The sequence below is a fragment of the Candoia aspera genome, chromosome 2 (assembly GCF_035149785.1).
Source record: "Candoia aspera isolate rCanAsp1 chromosome 2, rCanAsp1.hap2, whole genome shotgun sequence".
NCBI classification, from domain to species: Eukaryota; Metazoa; Chordata; class Lepidosauria; order Squamata; family Boidae; genus Candoia; species Candoia aspera.
This window is the reverse complement of record NC_086154.1, coordinates 10,108,013-10,128,480: the sequence shown is the minus strand read 5'-3', so window position 1 is coordinate 10,128,480 and position 20,468 is coordinate 10,108,013. Positions and strand designations below refer to the sequence as shown.

The 20,468-nt window shown below is 48.6% G+C and overlaps 1 protein-coding gene and 1 non-coding gene across 2 annotated transcripts; both read right to left on the bottom strand.

Moving 5' to 3' along the window:
• Positions 1–504: 504 nt before the first annotated feature.
• Positions 505–576, bottom strand: TRNAM-CAU (transfer RNA methionine (anticodon CAU)). Its single transcript has one exon. It is a non-coding gene; the product is annotated as a tRNA-Met (tRNA).
• Positions 577–12,059: 11,483 nt separating this feature from the next.
• LOC134492109 (zinc finger protein 165-like) lies at positions 12,060–19,377 on the bottom strand. The gene is made up of 3 exons (XM_063296269.1): positions 18,417–19,377; positions 16,642–16,768; positions 12,060–13,371 (listed from the first exon to the last, which is right to left on the bottom strand). The coding sequence occupies exons 1-3, from the start codon at positions 19,110–19,112 to the stop codon at positions 12,488–12,490; spliced, it is 1,707 nt and encodes a 568-aa protein (XP_063152339.1). The 5' UTR covers positions 19,113–19,377; the 3' UTR covers positions 12,060–12,487.
• Between the last annotated feature and the right edge of the window lie 1,091 nt (positions 19,378–20,468).

Sequence of the window (20,468 nt, the reverse complement as noted above, 5' to 3'; positions counted from 1 at the left end):
ATAGGTAACCTGGACCCATGCCATGTAGGGTCCAGTTGCAGAGATCCTTCTCTGTGTGCAGCGAAAAGCCCTCAGCGAGAAGGCCATCAGATCCCCAGCCTCCGTGGGCCTCCACCCCAGGGCAGAGCAAATAATAAAACACACCTTGCGATGCAAACTCTGTCCCTTTCGTACCCACAGCACAACACTGTGCGTAGGTCTGTAGGGGATGGGACTTATCATGCAATCTCAGGACGCACATTTTGTTCTTCTGATGAAAACTCCAGATCCAAAGGGCGCCTCTGACAGGTTCACTCAGAACACGGAGCACTTGAGAGCAGCTCAGGAACAGGAAAAAGTGACTGCTTCAAGGCTTCTGGCCACTGTGTGAGAAGGAGCTGCATCTTGCACGTTTCTACAAAAAAAAAAAAAAAACTTCCAGCAGCAACAGCAGCAGCAGCAGCAGCTGCAGAATTTTTCCCTTTTGCATGGTGACCAGAACAAAGCAAAAGGTCTGCCTCGGCCTAGCAGAGGATGGTTTCGATCCATCGACCTCTGGGTTATGGGCCCAGCACGCTCCCGCTGCGCCACTCTGCTTGACTGGAAACAGAGGGTTGAGGGGAAGGGAATAGGTTGATGTGATTTGTCAGTCTGTTTCTGCTCCTGCAGGGCCAGCTAACAGGCATAATAATGACGCTTGCAGAGCAGAAAGATTTCACTTCTGGCTTTGTGACAGCAGGAGAGGGCTGGGCTGTACCTTTACACCACACAGACACACAGACACACACCATTCTGCATCACATGCAGCCAGACTCACTTTTCAAGTGAAGAACCAGAGATGGAGGTTGTAAATTCAGTCTAAATTTGGCATATGCAATTCACTGGAAGAAGGGTGCCAGAAGGGGCAGAAGACATCTCCAGTCAGAAGAGAAGTCAAGTCAAAAGCCCGGGAGGGAGTGAAACCAGGCCTCATGGGTCAGCCTTGTTCTAGGAAGCTCAGTTGGCCATGATCCCTAATTCACAGCAGCCTCTGACTCGGCCTAAGCCCATGGCCAAGTCTGGCTCCCTTCAGCTCCTAAGTAGTCCTGCCAGGATCAGCTGGTCCTTGGCATAGCTCTCAAGTCTTTATTTTCGGATGGTGATGATCTAGAGGGCCAGGAGGAGGGGGTTCTTGGTCAGTCCGGAGAGGGTGAGGCTGGATGCTGACTCAGCATTAATGCTGGATCCTAAAAGGATGGTGTCCGGTTCTTGGGATGATTCCTCCTGGAGCTTTTCTACATCTGAAGACAGTTCTTCTGACAGGACCATCACGCACAGCTACCTATTATCCGATAGCTCCAACTCAGCACCTTTATGGATGAATCAATAATACGGGATCGTCTAGCTTTTAGAAAGGCAATGAAGATATATATTAATTGGACCTTTGGGGACTGAGGTTGCTGCTTTCTGCAGGTTTTCATTTTTGTGAAGATGGACATAATATTTGTTTTCAGTCCTATTTTTATTGTCACAGTACTGTTTTACTATTGTAAGCACCCAGAACTCAGTGAGGTAACGGGATAGAAATCAGTGTAGTAAATAATGAGATTCAAAGGAGGAGCCTTCTCTAGGGCTTTCCATAGAATCATAGAGTGAGGAGATACCTTTAGTCATTTAGTTCAATCTCCTGCTTAGTGTAGGATCTACTGATAGATGACCAATCCAGATTGAACCTGCTTCCTTCTAGTGTGTGAACAGTGAAAGGTCCCCTGTGCAAGCACCGAGTCACGTCTGACCCTTTGGGGAGACACCGCCTTCGTGACGTTTTCTTGGCAGACTGTAGAGTGGGGTGGTTTGCCATGGCCTTCCCCAGTCATCACCTTCCCCAGCAAGCCGGGTGCTCATTTTACCAACCTCAGAAGGATGGAAGGCTGAGTCGACCTGAGCCGGCTACCCAAGAGAGAATCCAGCTTCCGCTGGGATCAAACTTGGGTTGTGGGGAGGTTTTCAGTTGCAATACTGCTGCCTGCCACTCTGTGCCACACAAGGCTCTTTTTTTTTCTAGTATTAACTCCCAATTCTGATCCTATCCACTGGGGCAGTAGCAGAAAAGTCCACTCCCTCTTCTCTATGACAGCCCTTCAGATATTTGAAGGCTGCTGTGGGTTAAACTGCTGAGCTGCTGGGCTTGCCGATTGGAAGGTCGGCGGTTCGAATCCGCATGATGGGGTGAGCTCCCGTTGCTAGTCCCAGCTCCTGCCAACCTAGCAGTTCAAAAACATGTAAATGTGAGTCAATTAATAGGCACCGCTTCAGCGGGCAGGTAACGGCGTTCCCTGTAGTCATGCCGGCCACATGACCACGGAAGTGTCTATGGACAAACGCCGGCTCTTCGGCTTTGAAACGGAGATGAGCGCTGCCCCCTAGAGTCGGACACGACTGGACTTAATGTCAAGGGAAACCTTTACCTTTACTATCATCTATCCTCAGCTGTCTCTTCAGCTGAAGAACATACCTATTTCTTCTGACCATTCTTCATACAACTTGGTTTTTCAGACCCCTCGCCATCTTGGTAACCCACTTCCGAACTTGCTCCAATTTGTCAAAGTCCTGTTTGAACGGTGGTGCCCAGAACGGGACATTAAATGAAGTCTGACCAGGTCAGAACAGAGTGGGAGAACTACTGCCAATGATCTGGACTCTGCTCCTGTTAGTACACCCCAAGACAGCATTTGTCTTCTTCGCAGCTGCCTCACACTGACGGCTCATTTTCTTTTTAATCAAACTTCATCAAAGTTTCAGAATACAAATAAAATACAAAATATCCTGCTGGCTCATGTTTGTTTGTTTATTATTTATTTATTGGCTCACGTTTAACTTGTAGTAGACAAGAACACCCAGATCCTTTTACATGCTGTACATTTTTCCTACCAGATGCAGAAGCTTGCATTTCTCTTTGCAACCTTGCAGCCAAATCAGGGGAAGGATCATGGGCTCTTTAAAGACAGCAAGAAGTAACTAAAGAATCACCTCGCCCTTAAACAGACATCAAGCTTAACCCAGCCGGCAGTGGGAGCTCTCCAGGGTCCTGACACAGCCACCTTCTGCCACACCCCACTTTGTCCACAGTGCTTGTATTAATCAATCCATCACTGGCTAGCTTGAGATTCTGTGCAGGACAAGATGCTACCATCTTTCTGAGTAACATGGATGTGTTCTGTGCCAGACGAAATGCTCGCCAGGCCCAACAATAGCTGCAATCATAATGCTTTTTCTTCCTGACTCAGCAAAAGTCCCTGAGCCAAGAACACTCTCCTTTCCCCCATTGAAAGAGAGCTGGCATCCAAACTTGTCCCTTTTCTATGTGCTCCTGGATAGCCAAAGTACTGTAGTTCAGTTTGGAGAGTGTTAGACTGTAGATCAGAGGATTCATTCATTCATTCATTCATTCTTCAAATTTCTATCACAGCCCATCTCTCCCAAAAAGGTGACTCTGGGCACTTTACAATAAAATCCTGGATTCCTGGTTTGATCCTTGGCTTTGTAAGAAATTGGGCACTGCCCTCACCCCTTAGGTTCAAAGGTGTTGCTGGGGAAACATGGTCTGTACTGACAAAATTTTGAAGGAAGCTGCTGTCTCTAGTGCAGAGGGACCTTTCTCTTTTTGTGGTGTGTCAGAAGGAAAGACAAAAGGCAGCTGCCTAGTGGAAGGGTCAAGGTTCAGATCTGGGCTCAATTAAAGCAGATTCTGGGCCTCCAGAAAAGAGGGCTGGGGGGTCCCAGCTTGGCCCCACCCCCACACTACCCAGGACTGACGTGGGGAAGGCAATAGTTCAAGACTCACTCTTATCCACCCTTTTGCCACTGAAAAACACAGAAACCATTAGTAGCGCTCCATTTCTGGGATGTGAGGGCATCACCCCTACCAAGTGGACCAGACTAAGAAACCCTGCCATGTAGGTCAGGACTGCCGTTATTTTAACAGCTACAGGGACAGAACCTTGCAGGTCTGAATGTGCTTCCACCTTCCTCCCTTTATCTGTGTGTCAACTTGGGAGGAGCTTGTCTGAGACGTTTACTCACATTACTTTCTTGGCCTGGGCTCAGGACCCTCTTATCTACCCATTGCTTTGGTAGCAGCTCTTTCTCCTGTCCTTCAAGGCCATTCCCTCTGCCCACTACAGAGCAAAGGAGACATCTACAGGCATTTGTTTCTCCATAATGGTGCTAGTCCTCTGCAAATAGTCTCCCCTTAATTCAGCCTTTTGATAAATAAAATAATTATATTGCATCATCATCATCATCATCAATTAATTCATTGAGAGCCGGTTTGGTGTGGTGGTTAAGGAGCTGGCCTAGAAACCAGGAGACTGTGAGTTCTAGGCATCCCTTTGGCATGAAAGTCAGCTGGGGGACTTTGGGCCAGTCACTCTCAACCCAACCCACCTTGCAGGGTTGTTGTGGTGGGGGACATAGGAGGCAGGAGTATTAGGTATGTTCACTGTCTCAAGTTATATATGAAAAAAGGTGGGATAAAATAACAACAACAACACAATTTGTTAATCAGAAAAGATGCCTCAAGACTCCTCCTGATTTTTTATCATCATAGACGAACACAGCTCTCCTCCTGTAATATAGGCATCATTATTGCTAACATTATTATTACTATAGTGACAATATTAACAGTATTATTATAGACATCATTATTATTGTTATTGTTATTATTATTGCTATTGTGATCATATTAATAGCTTTCATTATTACAGCCATAATTATTACTGACATTATTGTGCTATTGTAGTGATATTAATTGCATTTATTATTAAAGCCATACTGTAATAATTACTGATGTTAGTAGTAGCATAGTCAAGTTAACAGCACTAGTGTGTTAATTATGTTACTAACATTATTACAATCATCGTTATAATTCTTAGGATTATTATACTCAAGGAAAAAAGTTGACCTTACAGCTTTAGAGGTGTCATATTTCACAGTGTAATTGTATATCTGCACAGTGGCAATGAGTGGAGGGTCCACCCTGAAAATTTAATTTAACTTAATTTATTTGATCTGGGCGCTGCCCAACTCCGACGACGAGGCACGGCTCAGCAAGAGACCTACTGGGGCTGCAGCTGGCCTCTAGCAAAATGAAATCAATCTGCTTCAGATAGAAAACAAATCAGGATTGAGGTGGGGCCCCTGGAGGACCTTCCTGACTGTACAAGCCATCAGCCAGTGGAACAGGCTGTCATGTTCACCGTTCCAATGGTCCTGGTACATCGTAACGTTTCGCATGTCATTTACCTGATACGTGTTTGATCTGGGAAGGGAGGAGGATTCCATCTCGGGGAGTCGTTATCTGTTGGCTGCTGGTTTGGAACGTGTTTGGGTTATCGTGTGTGTTCAAGGTTCCTTTCCCAGGATCAGAAGAAACGGTTACCAGCACCTGGGGGGGGGGGGGGAGTTTGCTACGGCCGGGCGAGGGGAGGGATTACGTTTTGAGCCGAGGGTTTTTAGTTCGTATTTGGCGTGCTTTTACTCATTCTCAGCTTTCTCTGTATTTGCATACTATTCTTACAATAAATCAGATATCATTAAGTACCTGCTTGTGAGTCTGACTCTGTTGAGATAGGCAATCATTACACAGGCTGCCACATGATGTGGTCAGTTCTTTTCTTTTTTGGTGCCTTCAACTCCCGGAGACCATCTGGACCAGTCCCTGCAGTTTTATTGGCAAGGTTTTTCAGAAGTGGTTTGCCCTGGCCTCCTCCTTCCTAGGGCTGAGAGGGAGGGACTGGCCCAAGGTTACCCAGCTGGCTTCATGCCTAAGGCAGGACCAGAACTCACGGTCTCCTGGTTTCTAGCCTGATGCCTTCACCTCTGCACCAAACTGGTTCTCCCTCCCTCCCTAGAGGTCTTCAAACAGCTGGATGATCATCTGTCAGAGATGCTGTAGCAGATCCTGCACTGAGCAGGGGGTTGGACTAAATGACCTCTAAGGTCTCTTCCAAGTCTAGGATTCTGTGAACCACTGCCAGACCACCGTTCTCCAACCAGACGCCCCTCCTGAGTGCTGGACTATAACTCCCATCACCCAAGGCAGCACGCCAACCTCCCCAAATAAGGACTGGTCAGGCAGTGGCTGGAGGACTGGGAAGCAAAGCCGATGCCCATGGGCCAAGACTGCAGAGGGGGAGAAGCCGCAAAGGGGGTGACGCTGGAACCCCGCTGTGCCCAGAGGCTTCACCTGCAGCCTTCTGCGCAGAGTGAAGGAAGTGGGGGCAGGGGGGAGTCTGGGGAGGGAGGCCACCTTCCCTTTCCACGCTCGCTGTGGGTTTCCATGCTGGCTGGAGAATTCTGGGAATTGAAGTCCACACATCATAAAGTCGCCAAGGTTGAGAAATGCTGTTCTAGGGAATCTAGACGTGCAAGGAAAGAGAACGCCTTTCATATGTTCGTATTGCTGGGAAACTTTTCAGAGGAGAACCCACCTGGTTACACAAGAGAGAATCCACACAAAAGATCAGGCTGCACAGCTGGTGGGAAACCCTTCAGTGCCAGCTGTGAGGAAATTGATCCTGTAAGGCAGGGGTCCCCAACTCCCAGGCTGTGGACCAGTCCCGGTCCGTGGCAAGTTAGGAACCGGGCCACACAGCAGGAGGCGAGCGGTGGGTGAACAAGCGAAGCTTCGTCTGTATTGACAGTCACTCCCCATTGCTTGCATTACCATCTGAGCTCCACCACTTGAATCATCCTGAAACCATCCACCACCACCCCGGTCCGTGGAAAAATAACCATCCCCCCTCCCCCCCAGTTCCCTGGAAAAATTGTCTTCCACAAAACCAGTCCCTGGTGCCAAAAAGGTTGGGGACCGCAGCTCTAAGGGACCCGCAGGAGAAAAGCCATGCACACGTGTTGAATGCAGCCAAAACGTCCTTTTGAAATGCAATCTTACCACTCGCAGAAGAACCCACCCAGATGAGAGTTCCTACGAGGGTACTCCGTGCGGGCAGAGTTTTGCAAAGAAATCCCACCTGATCACTCACGAGAGGACCCACCCTGGAGAGAAGCCGTTCCGTGCCCCGATTGTGGGAAGTGTTTTAGCCAGAAAGGGAGTCTCGTTTTCCACCTGAGGATTCACACGGGGGGAGAAGCCGCACCCGTGTTCCCAGTGCAGCAAACGGCTCGCCCGCGGTACATCAACTGATGGTTATGCACGTGAGGACTCACGCGGGGGAGAAACCGCACAGATGCTCCCTCTGCGGGAAGAGCCTGGGGAACAATTCGCACGTGAGAATCCACAGCGGGAGAAACTGTGCACATACCCCAAGAGTGGGAAAAGTTTTAGCACCAGCTTTCAGTTCATTGACCATAAAAGAATGCACACGTGGGAGAAACCATGTCCGGGTTCAGACTGTGGACAAAGCTTTAATTCAAAGTCAAATTTTATTACCCACAAGGGAACCCACACAGGAGAGAAACCTGTGTGGAATCAGCCTACCACGCGTGGACAAGGGTTTGGGGTCAAATCATCCCTCACGAAACACATCCGAATCGACAACGGACAGAAGGCGCATGGATGTTCGAGGTGTGGGAAAGGCTTCAGCAGAGCTCCGTGCTTGGCAGTCACCAAAGAGTGCACGCCGGGAAGAAGCCACACCGACGCTCAGGATGTGGGAGAAGCTTCGGTCAGAAAGGGAATCTGGTTTCGCACAGGGGGAAAAACCTTAGCAGGTTCCAATTGCGACAAAAGCTCCATTGATAAAATGTTGCTAATGGAACACAACAGGGTTCGTGCAGAAGAAAAAGCCTGAATATTCAGATGGGGGGAAAGCTTCAGGCGCTCCCCAGTGCTTCTGCAGGTGGGTCACATTTCCATGCGAGAGCATCTTATGGCTACCCAGGACAGAGTGTTGTCTTTCTGGTTGACAAAATCCTCATGGAAAGGTCACCACAAGGGTGGCCGCGTGGAAAGGTCACCACAAGGGTGGCCGCGTGGAAAGGTCACCACAAGGGTGGCCGCGTGGAAAGGTCACCACAAGGGTGGCCGCGTGGAAAGGTCACCACAAGGGTGGCCGCGTGGAAGGGTCACCACAAGGGTGGCCACGTGGAAAGGTCACCACAAGGGTGGCCGCGTGGAAGGGTCACAAGGGTGGCCACGTGGAAAGGTCACCACAAGGGTGGCCGCGTGGAAGGGTCACCACAAGGGTGGCCGCGTGGAAGGGTCACCACAAGGGTGGCCACGTGGAAAGGTCACCACAAGGGTGGCCGCGTGGAAGGGTCACCACAAGGGTGGCCACGTGGAAAGGTCACCACAAGGGTGGCCGCGTGGAAAGGTCACCACAAGGGTGGCCGCGTGGAAGGGTCACAAGGGTGGCCGCGTGGAAAGGTCACCACAAGGGTGGCCGCGTGGAAGGGTCACCACAAGGGTGGCCACGTGGAAAGGTCACAAGGGTGGCCACGTGGAAGGGTCACCACAAGGGTGGCCACGTGGAAAGGTCACCACAAGGGTGGCCGCGTGGAAGGGTCACCACAAGGGTGGTCAAATTTTAGAGAAGTCTGGAAAACCCATATACGTATGTATATTGAAATCCTGCAAAGCTTTTCCTGGCATTTGGTGGGTTGAGGATTGTACCTTGGTGAGATAATTCACATTATCAGTAACTTCTTGCAAGACCAAATGGGTTATGATAGCCCCCTCCTTGCTACCTCTTGGAGAATTTGTCCCTGTGCAGTGCAGGGAAGTCAGCGCTGGAATTTAAACCAAATGTTCAGCTGGTGCTGGAAAGAGTAGACATGTTTCTAGTCCTTCTCCCCTCTGCTACCCACTAGCACCTACTACGATTTGCCCACCAGATCACATTGAACTATGTTTCCCTGGCAGCACTTGCTTAATCCATAGCTGCCAATTAGGATGAGAAGGTGAAAGTGGAACTTCTGATTTCAACCGTAGAGCATCCCTGCATCTAGTTTACAAGCACTCTGGCCTCTTTACTGTCAAGGCAAGTTTCTAGTCCTTTGTGTTTTTTGGCTGTTTTTTTTAAAGAAGAATTTTAGAAGGCAGCCTTTATCATTTGCAGTTCTCCAAAAAAACCAGAGTTTTCGTATGGATTTTTTTCAGATTGTACAGAGTTGCTGAAGCAAATTTCCCTGGTAACTATTTTTTTTTTTTTAGAACTAAAAACTGCCCTATTATCGTTATCTCCCCCATGGCTTGTTTTTTCAGTTTTCCCAGTGTAAGCTCTTTTTTTAAAGACACTCTTCCTTTTGTATGCAACTTTTAGGAGCGTACATTCTTTTTCATGGTTCTCTCTCACAAACAAATGGGCATTTTTGTGCTGTTTGTGTACAGACAGATAGCTGTTGATGGTTCCTGCTAAAATCAGTCCTTTTGGGCAAATTTAGGAAATGAATTACTGCCCTGGCCACTGGGTTAGACTAGAGGATCCCCAAGATACTTTCTATGAAATCTAACAAATATGTTTCCATAGAAATCCTCCGTGGACAGCTTGCAGCCTTATACGGAGCCAGCCCATTTTGTTCTTTGCTGCTCACCAAAATGGCTTTTCCACTCCTGAACCCTATTGGATACCTATATGGGAATAATATCGTCCAAATATGAGTGTGTACAGGGTTAGCAACATTTTCCATTGCCAGACATTCTCACGTAATTTCACACAATGGCTGGGTCACAAAAAAAGAAAATGGGGGGGAAAAAGACCCACAAGTGAAATTTCTTGAGGTTGAGAAATCTGGCAAGATTGTCCCTAGGATCTCCTGCAGGAGAACTAAAACCTTGAGCCTTTGTTGGGCTTGCATGAGATCTTGGCCATTTCCCACAAGATCTCATCCTTGATCACGGAATTCTATTGAGATTCTGCATCTGAAAAATTGCCACATGCAAGAGGATGACGCATGTGCCATCTCTCACGCGTGTTCTGTGGCCCACGCGTGAGACAGACTCCTGTAAAATCCCAGAGGGATCTGTGCGACCAGTTCCTGACCCATCTTGCATTGAACATCTGAACTCACATTTGAAGGTGGAAATTGACAAGCTGGAGGGTGTCCTGGGGGTGGGGTGGGGAAAGCAATTTCTGTACAGTAAGAATAGGGGAATTTGATGGATTACTCACTCACTCACTTGAATGTTGTTCCAATCCCAACTGCTCTGAACAGCTTACATCAAGCAACCAAGTTAAGGACAGATTCATAACCATCTAACAACCAAACTGGGCTACCCAGCGAGGGAAAGTTAATCCACATTGTCCCCAAATGCGTTCCTGGATTTAGAGTATTATTATTTAGATTGTACAGATTATTAATTAGAATTCTTATTGTTTAGGTTTAGGTTAAACATTGATTATGTGCCATCAAGCCAGCATTGAGTCTTAGTGACCACATACAGTAGAAAGGTTTTCTCCATGAGAGCTAAACATTGGAAGCAATTGTAAGAGCTGTTCTCTAGTAGGACAGACGTTCCTTAAGAAACAGACTCTCGGCTGGAGGAAGTAAGGCGAAGCTGGTTAAGGAAGTTTGTTTATGGTCTGTTACAATTATAACTTATTGCAATTATTTGTATGTGTCCTACTCAGGGTAGCTGTTGCGGTTACATTCTGTGCAGGGGTTGGACCAGATGATTTCCAGATGCCCTTCTTGAGTCTACAAATAGCTGCATTCGCACAGTGTGCTAAGCTGATGATTGGGTTGCCGCAACAGAGTGAACACGACTATCTGACCCCATTTCTAGCCCCATTCAAGTTTGCATGTGCGTATCTTGGGGAAGAAAGAGGAAATACGAGGGTCCTTCATTTGTGCTTGTACTTGCAACTACAGTACAGGTAGTCCTCGATTTACGACCATTCGTTTAGTGACCATTCAAAGTTACAACAGCGCTGAAAAAAGTGACTTACAACCGGCCCTCGCACTTTCGGCTGTTGCAGCGTCCTTGCAATCAAAATTTAGACACTTGGCAACCAGCATATATTTACAACATTTGCAGCATCCCAGGGCCACAGGATCGCCATTTGCAACCTTTCCAGTCAGCTTTCAACAAGCAAAGTCAATGGGGGAAGCCCGATTTGCTTAATGACCATGTGATTCACTTAACTTAACAACCATGGTGATTCACTTAACGACTGTGGCAATAAAAGTTGTAAAATTGGGTGTGACTCACTTAACAACCACCTTGCTTAGCGCAGAAGTTCCAGTCCCAATTGTGGTCGTAAGTCAGGGACTACCTGTCTCTCTTTTTCTGTGTGCTCTTGGCACAGCATGCCGCATATACCACCACCACCCCCTCCCCAAATGATACTGGGCTCAAAAAGAATTCAAGCAAGAAATAAAAGGAGAAATTAAGAGAATCTGGCAAGTTTATTTGCTGAACCAATGGGCAATCAACTTGCTTTTGACACCAAAATTCATGTCTGGGTTGAAGGATGCAGAAATGCATGCCTTTGGATGTGAGGGTGCCCTCATTTCCACAGACGCATCCGTCTCTCACCCTTGTCCCCTCAAAAGTTGTCTTCACACTGCTGGTGTTCTGGAAGAGTCTGGACAAGGCTTTGGCTTTCCTCCTAAAGACCCGTGACACCTGGTCTGCCCATGGTGTGATTGTCTGTCTGCGAACTGAGTGAACCTGCGCAACTTGCAGCCATGTAGATCCTTTAAGCTTGGACCGGCAAAAGAAGAGTAATACCACCGCTGCCAGGGCCTTTGTCAAACCCCACTGTACATTCAGGCTGTGCAACAATCCCAGTCCCAAGTGGAACAGGTCACTTGGAGCAGCACATCTGCACTGCCCCTGTCGGTGCATCCTTAAGCCAAGCGTCTTTGCCTAGGGAAGCTGTACAAGCCCAGGAAAAGACTCTGCTTCTTTACAGGGTTGCCGACAGGCATGACATCCCCACCTGGGCAGGCTCCAGATTTTCTTGTTCATTTGGAATCCAGACTTCTGCGCAGCCCTACTGTCCAAGGCTAGGATATTGTGCTCATTTTGGCATACTCTAAATCAGTTGTTACTCAACCTTGTCAACTTCAAGCTGGGTGGACTTCAACTCCCAGGATTCCCCAGCCAGCAAGGCTGGCTGGGGAATCCTGGGAGTTGAAGTCCACCCAGCTTGAAGTTGACAAGGTTGAGAAACACTGCTCTAAATGGCTTAGTAAAGCTGCAAATAGGCCCAACCCGTTTCGAGAGCAAGCTCCTTCCATTCAGAACTTTTCTCCCAATTCTTTGCACCATCCACTCCAAGAAGGCCAACAAGCCATCTATTTGCAGGACCCTCCAAAGATGGCCTCCGTCGACCATTTTCAGCCTCCTCCCTGCCCTCCTCCTAGTTTTGCATTGCCGTTCTCACTGAGGATGCTGAAATAGGAGAGTCTTCCTAATCGTCAGCACCTGCCTGCCCATTTCTTTCCCGCAGATGTTTGGTTCCAAGGAAGATCTCCCCGCCTGCGTCCCTCTCCCCCAGCCGAGAGTCTTGTTTTGCCAAGGGCAGCGTCCCACCACCTACAGCTCAGGCTTCCTGGACCCCTAAGTGCCAGCATTTAACTGGCTTCTCTCTTGTGAACATCCCGTTAAGAGGTTTAAGGGCTGAGCGGCGAGCGGGACCTCCCCTCCCTTTGGCGCAATCACACGATTCTTCCCGCTCGGTGTTGATTTCTTCATACACAGCAAGGTGCAGTTCCCCAACACCACGTACCCCACCGCAGGGGCGTTTAACTGGTTCCCCTTCCGGCACGTTTCCCTCTCGTGCTGGACCAGGGAGGCCCGGCGTCGGTAGCTTTTCCCGCAGTCTTTGCACCTGTAGGGCCTCTCCCCGGTGTGCACCCTTTTGTGCTGGCTGAGGTTTGAGCTGGTGCTGAAACTCTTCCCACAGTCGGTGCATTTGTGCGGCCGCTCGCCCGTGTGGATTTTGACATGCCGGCGCAGCTGAGATTGGCAGGGCCACCGCTTGCCGCAGTAGGAGCATTCGTAGGACAGAGTCTTGGCGGGTTGAGGGAGGTCAAAACACGGGCCACTTCTCACACCTTCTGGGGCCGTCTTTTGGGACCCCTGCCCGGGAAGCCTCTTCTGGCTGGGGCTTCTGTCCGAACCATCTTCCCTGCAAGCCGTGTTTTTTCTGGGCACCTTCCTGGCTGAGTTTCCTTGGGTACATCTCAGTCTCTCCTGACCTCTTGGCCTTCCTGCTACTTCAGGCACCTGGAAAGAGGTCCCTCTGCCTCCTTCGAAGGAGATGTCACTGAATTCAGCCTTCCAGGCGCTTCCCTGACGAAGATCCTGCTCCTCGTTCTCACAACCTGAAGCAAAGCAAGGATCCGGGATAACCTGCTCTCGTATGTCTTTTCTGGACATCCTGCTTAATTCTCCAGGCTCCATTTCCTCTGGCTGATGACTCTGGCTCCTTTCCCCGTCACCTGCCCAGACAGAATCACAAACTCAGCCTACAACATTTGCACTGAATTTGAGAAAACCTGACACCTTCCCTAAAGCAGTAGACGGAATCAGGATGCAGACGAGTAAGAGATGAGTTTAATGTCTTTCTCTACATGTGTCAGCCTTTCCAAGTAGAAGGTTCCCAAACATGAAACATGACCAGATGAACTAATTCTACGTTATTGTCAGGCTACATTAATAGAATCTTGCAAGGCTGAAAGTGCAATTCCCACGCCCCCCAGCTTCTTTACAGCCCAAGCAGCTAGGGAGGGTCCCTTCTGAGCCTCTTGCCCCACCCATTATGCAGCTGTGGGCTCTGCCCTCTTTTATCTGACCATTCCTTAATCAGTATCCCCTCGCCCTGTCTCCCAAGGTCTTTCCCACATACCATGACAACATGAAAGTGACTCAGCAATCCCAAACCAGGAATTTAACAGCAAAGGTTTCCTTTCTGCATTAGGCTGCCATAACGTAATGGCAGATTATGCACTTTGCGAGCTGCAGCTTCAGTCTCTAGCAGGTCCAACTGAGAGGTTTTTCCAACTAGATGTGCCAATGGCCAACCCCACAACTGTTTATGTTCCTGTACTGTTAGTGGCACAGGAAAACAACAAGGAAAAAATCATTTTACTGAAATGGGTCTTTGGCATAGCGTGTTTGTGGGTGACTACTGGCTTAGTTTGATGAATATGTTTTAAAAAGGGATGCAACAGAATGTTTTTGTGTTTGCATTTTCCTTGTCATGCTCCACCCAAGGGCATGGGTTTCTCAGTCTGGTCTACCTTGTTGGGCTGACAAATCCTGCTCAGTGCAGGAACCCTGAAGCATCTCTCATAGGTGGGTTCACAGTTGAATGCATCCAGTGAAAGAGAGCCCACCACTTTCCTGGGTCACTGGTCCCACTGCTGATCCGTTCTTACAGTTACGGAGTTAGGTTAGGAAAGTTAGGATGTTACTGTTGGGAAATTAGGTAAGGAAGGTCAAAGAAGACAATATTTATATGAGCTGCTGAGATTCTGGCCTGGATGCCTCCATCTTCAGAGATACACTGAGGAGCAGCAGATCCCTAAAGGCAGAGAAAATCCCAGAAAGAAACATTCACAATGGGTCTCATTAGTTCGACTTATTGTCAAAAGAAGTTAATATACAGAATCTTGGAAACTGAATAGGCCCAAACTCTAGCACAGTGTTTCTCAACCTGGACAACTTTAAGACGTGTGGGCATCCCCAAGGCTGCCTGGGGAATTCTGGGAGTTGATGTCCACACGTCTTAAAGTTGTCCAGGTTGAGAAACACTGCTCTAGCAAAACTGCAGCAGAGTCCACTGGAGTTGGGTGGCCAATAAATTTAAATAAATAAAGCCCTTATTTGTCAGTGAATGCAGTCAGATGAGTTCTCTAAAAGCTGTTTAAACCACTAGTGCCCAGAATGTAAAACCAAAGGGCTAAACTGACCCCTTCTACAGGTAAGACTGACCTAGGAACAGCAGCGTGCTCATTGTTAATAATACGTCTAGATGCTCCAGTTCCTTTCTCAGCCCTAGAGACCTCACTTACGCCATGAGCAAATGCTCCCTTGGGTTACTGACTCAATGCTGCCTGCCTCGGGGATGGAAAACGAGTACAGTCGCTAACGCTGGTGAGCTAGACTTCCCACTTCCCTGGCTATTGGTTATCTGGGGTGAGAATAGTTGGGAATTGTAGTTCAGCAACTCTGGAAGGTTACCGATTCCTCAATCCTGGCTTTCCGTGACGAGGATGAGCATCCCAGGATTTTGGAGAAGGGTCTCTCCCAGCCTTGAGACCTTCTCCTGCAGCAAAGTAAGCTGAGGCGGTGCATCTCCCACACTGGGCAGCTGCTGAGCATCGATTCTTCCTACTTGTGAAAATGTGCAGCACAAACATTTTTACCTCTTGATCCTCTGATTCTTCCTGGATGTCAAGTCTCCACCGCGGCTCATTATTTTACCAAAATGTCTCAAAGGGTTTAATGATGCAGACAATGGGACAGGCCGTCCTTGCTTAACAACCACAACTGGGACCAGAATTTAGGTTGCTAAGTGAGGCAGTCGTTAAGCAAATCCAGACCTGTTTATGACCATTTTTGTGGCGGTCATTAAGCGAATCACATGGTTCCCTATTGATTTTGCTTATTGGAAGCCGGCTGGGAAGATAGAAAATGGCAATCACGTGACTGCAGGATGCTGCAACCATTGTAAATGTGCGATGGTGGCCAAGTGTCTGAATCGCAATCACGTGACTGTGGAGGGGGGTGCGCACATGCACTCTGCGACAATCGTAAGTGCGAGGAATGACCGTAAGTCAGTTTTTCAGCACTGTCGTAACTCCAGAAGGTTGCTAAACAAATGGCCGTTGAACGAGGACTACCTGTAATGTTTGCCTTTCCAAGGCATACTCCTATCACTTTGTACATTTGATTTTCTTCTTCTGGTATTGGTTCTGCAATTTGCATAAGGTGCCCAGGACAAGGCTTGGATTGATGGCAGAAGCATTTCGAACGAAAGCGAGAAGAATCTCATAGAAGAGGCCCTCTATAGACCCTGTCAGGACCAGTTCCTTCCATGCTGGCACCGAAGCAGCCTTGACGTTCAGGTAGTCCTTGTTCAGTGACCACTCACTCATTCAGCGAACGTTTGTGGTTACAGTGGTGCTGAACGAGCAGGACTTACGACCTGTTCTCATAGCTGCGGCCGTTGCAGTGCCCCTGTGGTCACCTGAGCACACTTAAGGCCAGAATCCCCCAATGGGGGGAGATGGGCAGGGACAAACTGGATAGATAGATAGATAGATAGATTAGATAGATGATAGATAGATAGATAGATAGATAGATAGATAGATAGATAGATAGATAGATAGATAGATAAATTCGGGCACTTGGTGACCAGTGCGCAATTCTGACAGTCACAGCATCCCGCATCACACGATCACCATTTGCGACCTTCGCTGCCAGCTTCCAACAAGCAAAGTCAATGGGGAAGCCGGCGGGAGGTCACAAATGGTGATCACATGACCACCGGATGCTGCGACTGCAAGGGGTTTGCCTAAGAGGGGAACTGGAACTGCCACTGTCAGTGTGGTCATGGGATGTCACACTTTACAACGGTGTTGCTTGGCAACAGAGTTGCTGGTCCCAATTACTGTTGTTAATCGAGGACTATTTGTATAGCCCACCTGAGCTTGGATTTCATCCATTTGCAGTCAAGGTCAGCCACTCATTGCACCAACACTTACTGAACAAGGGAGGGTCGCCATCACCATCGGGCTCAACCTCCACGGACTGCCCCAGGTCCTCTGTGTCTGATGGATCCAGTTCTGCCTTGGGGGAGTTAACCACCACCTCTTCAAAAAGCTCCAGTTCCTGCAGCAGATCAGGGACACAACCCAGAACAGAGTGACAGGGCTGAGGAAACGTAGACCCATCTCTTACCCTGTGCTGTGATCAGCACCAAGGCTGGCCTCCAACAGCTGTTGGGCGCACAGGACAATCAGCGGTCCGTCTGTCCGTCCGTCCTTCCTTCCCTCCTTCCTTCCCTTCCCTCCCTCACTCCTTCCTTCCCTCCCTCCTTCCTTCCTTCCCTCCTTTCTTCCCTTCCCTCCCTCCTTCCTTCCTTCCCTCCCTCCTTCCTTCTTCCCTCCCTCCTTCCTTCCTTCCCTCCCTCCCTTCTTTCCTTCGCTTCCCTTCCCTCCCTCCTTCCTTCCCTCCTGTCCTAACAGTCAGGAACCACACTGAGATGAGGAATAGGTCTCTAGTGTTTTATTACTGCTACATTAGACAGAAAATCCTAACAAACTGAAGAAGCGTGGGAAAAACCCAGACAGATAAACCCCCAAAGTCAAGGCGGGTCTGTTCTGTGTCTCTTTGAATGGCTGCTCAACTCCTCAGTACTACGCTGCGTTTTCCCCCCTGGATAGGTGCCCCCTCCTGCTCACCATCAGTACTCATGACATCTCCCTTCCCTCCCTCCTTCCTTCCCTCCCTCCTTCTTCCCTCCTTCCTTCCTTCCCTCCCTCCCTCCCTTCTTCCCTTCGCTTCCCTTCCCTCCCTCCTTCCTTCCCTTCCCTTCCCTCCCCTCCCTTCCCTTCCCTCCCTCCTTCCCTCCAGAGGAAAGAGGGAATGGCCTTGAGGACCAGAGGAAGAGCCACTACCAACACCACTGTCAGATAAAAGAGGACTGAGTCCGGAGCAAGGAATGTAATGTGAGAGAACGTCTCCGAGAAAACCTTCCCTAGTTCTCACAAAGAGAAAGATGGGGAGGGAGGGAGGGAGGGAGGAAGCACATTTTCAGGCTCTGTTACTATAGCTTTACAATAAAAGTAGTGCTGACCTACATGATGTTGGGTTCCTAGTCTGATGATGAACTGACCATCCATCCATCCATCCATCCCAAAGCAGATGCCACTGACACACCTGAGCCAGTCACAAAATGCCAGTCATAAAATAGTCATATGGCAGGAGGGACCTCCACATCTCTAAGACACTCCCAACTACTCCAGCTAACTTTTGGGGGTTTTTTTCCTTTCCAATGGGCAAAGTTCCAAATAAACTACCAGCTATAGTTCTATTTTCTGAGAAAGCCAGTGGGGACCACTTAGGCCCAGAGGTATTCTTGGAAACACAGGTGATACTAGTGGCTCAAATTCTAGTAGCCTCTCAGGCATTGAAGCTCCTTGCCAGGGAGGGGGGGTCCAGGCCAGTTGCTCTCCCTTAGCCTAACCTACCTCACAGGGTTGTTGTGAGGAAAATGGGAGGAGGGAGCATTATGCATGCCACCTTGAGCTCCTGAACAAAAGGTAGGATGCAAATCAGATAAATAGGTAGATAGAGACAGGATCTGTTCCTATTGTTCTTCCAAATTATTATACAGATAGACTCTCTCTGCATAGAGATGCTCCACTTGTCCATTCAACTGTGCAATGAAGCAGAGAGGCAGGATACATAATGCCATAGAGATGTCCACTACACCCCAGTCAAGATTTACAGGATTTGGCAATGGAAAAGCCCTTACCTGCTGTCTTCTCTGTAGATTCAGGAGGAAATCCTCTGCAAGGGTGACCGCCTGGACACAGGTCTGCGGCCTGCCTTCTCTTACCCAGCCTTGTACTTCCTCAGGCAGGATGGTCAGAAATTGCTCCAGGACCACCAGCTCCAGGACCTGCTCCTTGGTGTGCCTCTCCGGCTTCAGCCACTGGTGGCAAAGCCTCCAAAGCTGCTCGCAAACATTTCTGGGCCCTTCAGCCTCCTGGTAGCAGAACTGACGGAAATGCTGGCTCTGCTCCTCCAAGCTGTCCATGTCCTCCCCCCACATCTCTTCTTTCACTTGCACAGAAGGATCCGGGCCTTTCTCACAGGTCCCAAGGGTCTCCTGGCTGAACACCTCTTCTCTAGGCCATATCCTGGTCTCTGTGATCCCCTTCAAGGGGGAAAAAGCAGCTTGAAATTCTTTAGGACTGTCCTCTGATGGGGGCCGAGACAGCTGTGGGTGTACTTCTGGGAAATAAGGGGCCTGCATGGTGTTCAGGAATTTCTGCCACTGGGTTTCCCAGCGCTGCTGCAGTTCGTCTTCCGGTTCCTGCTTGATGGGTTTCAAAATCTTCTGAAACCGAAGCTCAGTGCCAATCTCAGCTTGGGGGCCACAGAGATCGTTCAGTACAGCCTTGGATCTTTTCCCTTTTCCAGCCCCTTCTGGCACTTCCTGCTCCATTTTTACTTCTTTTTGCTCTGTGAATTACAATCAAGGTTACCAATAACATTCCTGATCTCATTTTGCTTTATTTCTTCAAAATGTCTCCCCACAGGTCTTAGGAACGGGTGACGTTCAGCAGACACAAATGTTTTTGTGAACATTGCAGAACGTTTTTTCAGAGTTTTCCAAAAGAAGTGGGGAACCGATTTTCCAACGGTGTAAATAATTTGGCCACCAAATGTCTTCCCATACCCAACTAGGGTACAATGTTGCTAAAGAAGAGCCTTGCTGGATCTTCTCAAAGGTCTACTTCACCATCATCTTCACACAATAATTCTTTTATCTATCTATCTATCTATCTATCTATCTATCTATCAATCATATTTTTATCACCGCCCATCTCCCACATACAGGAGACTCTGGGCAGTTCACAATAAAACAGTTTAAAAATTCAATAAAATCATAAATAATATCCGTAATCCATAAATATCAATATCAATAAATAAATATAAAATGTAATGAGATCCAAGTAACGGCAGATCTAATAGCACCCAAAGGGGAACTAGACCAGCCTCAGCAGGCCTAGGGAGCCAACCAACCGCAAGAGTGGCTCTTCCTCTCCCCACTACAGGCATGGTGACAAAGCCAGGTCTTCAATCGTTTCCTGAAGTCCAAAAGAGAGGGGGCTAGCCTCACTTCCGGGAGAAGGATGTTCCAAAGGGCGGGAGCTGCTGCAGAGAAGGCCCGTTTCCTGGACCCCGCCAGATGGAATTCTCTTGCAGACGGGGTCCGCAAAATGCCCTCTCTGCATGATTGGGTCGGGTGGGCCGATGTAATGGGGATGAGACGGTCCCTCAGGTAACCTGGACCCATACCATGTAGGGCTTTAAAGGTGATAACCAACACCTTGAATTGGACCCGGAAGCAAACTGGCACCCAGTGCAGCTCACGCAGCAATGGGATAATATGTGCTGATCTTGAAGCACCCAAAATTGCCCGCGCAGCTGCATTTTGGACCAGCTGTAACTTCCAGATACTCTTCAAGGGTAGCCCCATGTAGAGCACATTACAGTAGTCTATATGGGAGATGACCAGGGCATGAGTGACCGTTCGAAGGGCCTCCCACTCCAGGAAGGGGCGTAACTGGCGCACAACACGAAGTTAGTCTATTAGTCTTCCCCCCCCCCCCATGTCTCCTAGACATGTTGGAAAAGCTCAACATTTGCCATTCCCACAGATGGGAATTCTGGGAGACACAGTCCCAGTCGAGTTGGAAAGCATTCATTGGATGCATTTGTTGAAATAACCTTCTAATATTCCCTGGAGCTACCTAACTCAAAAAGTTATCCTCCATGAATTCCTCTAAACATATAA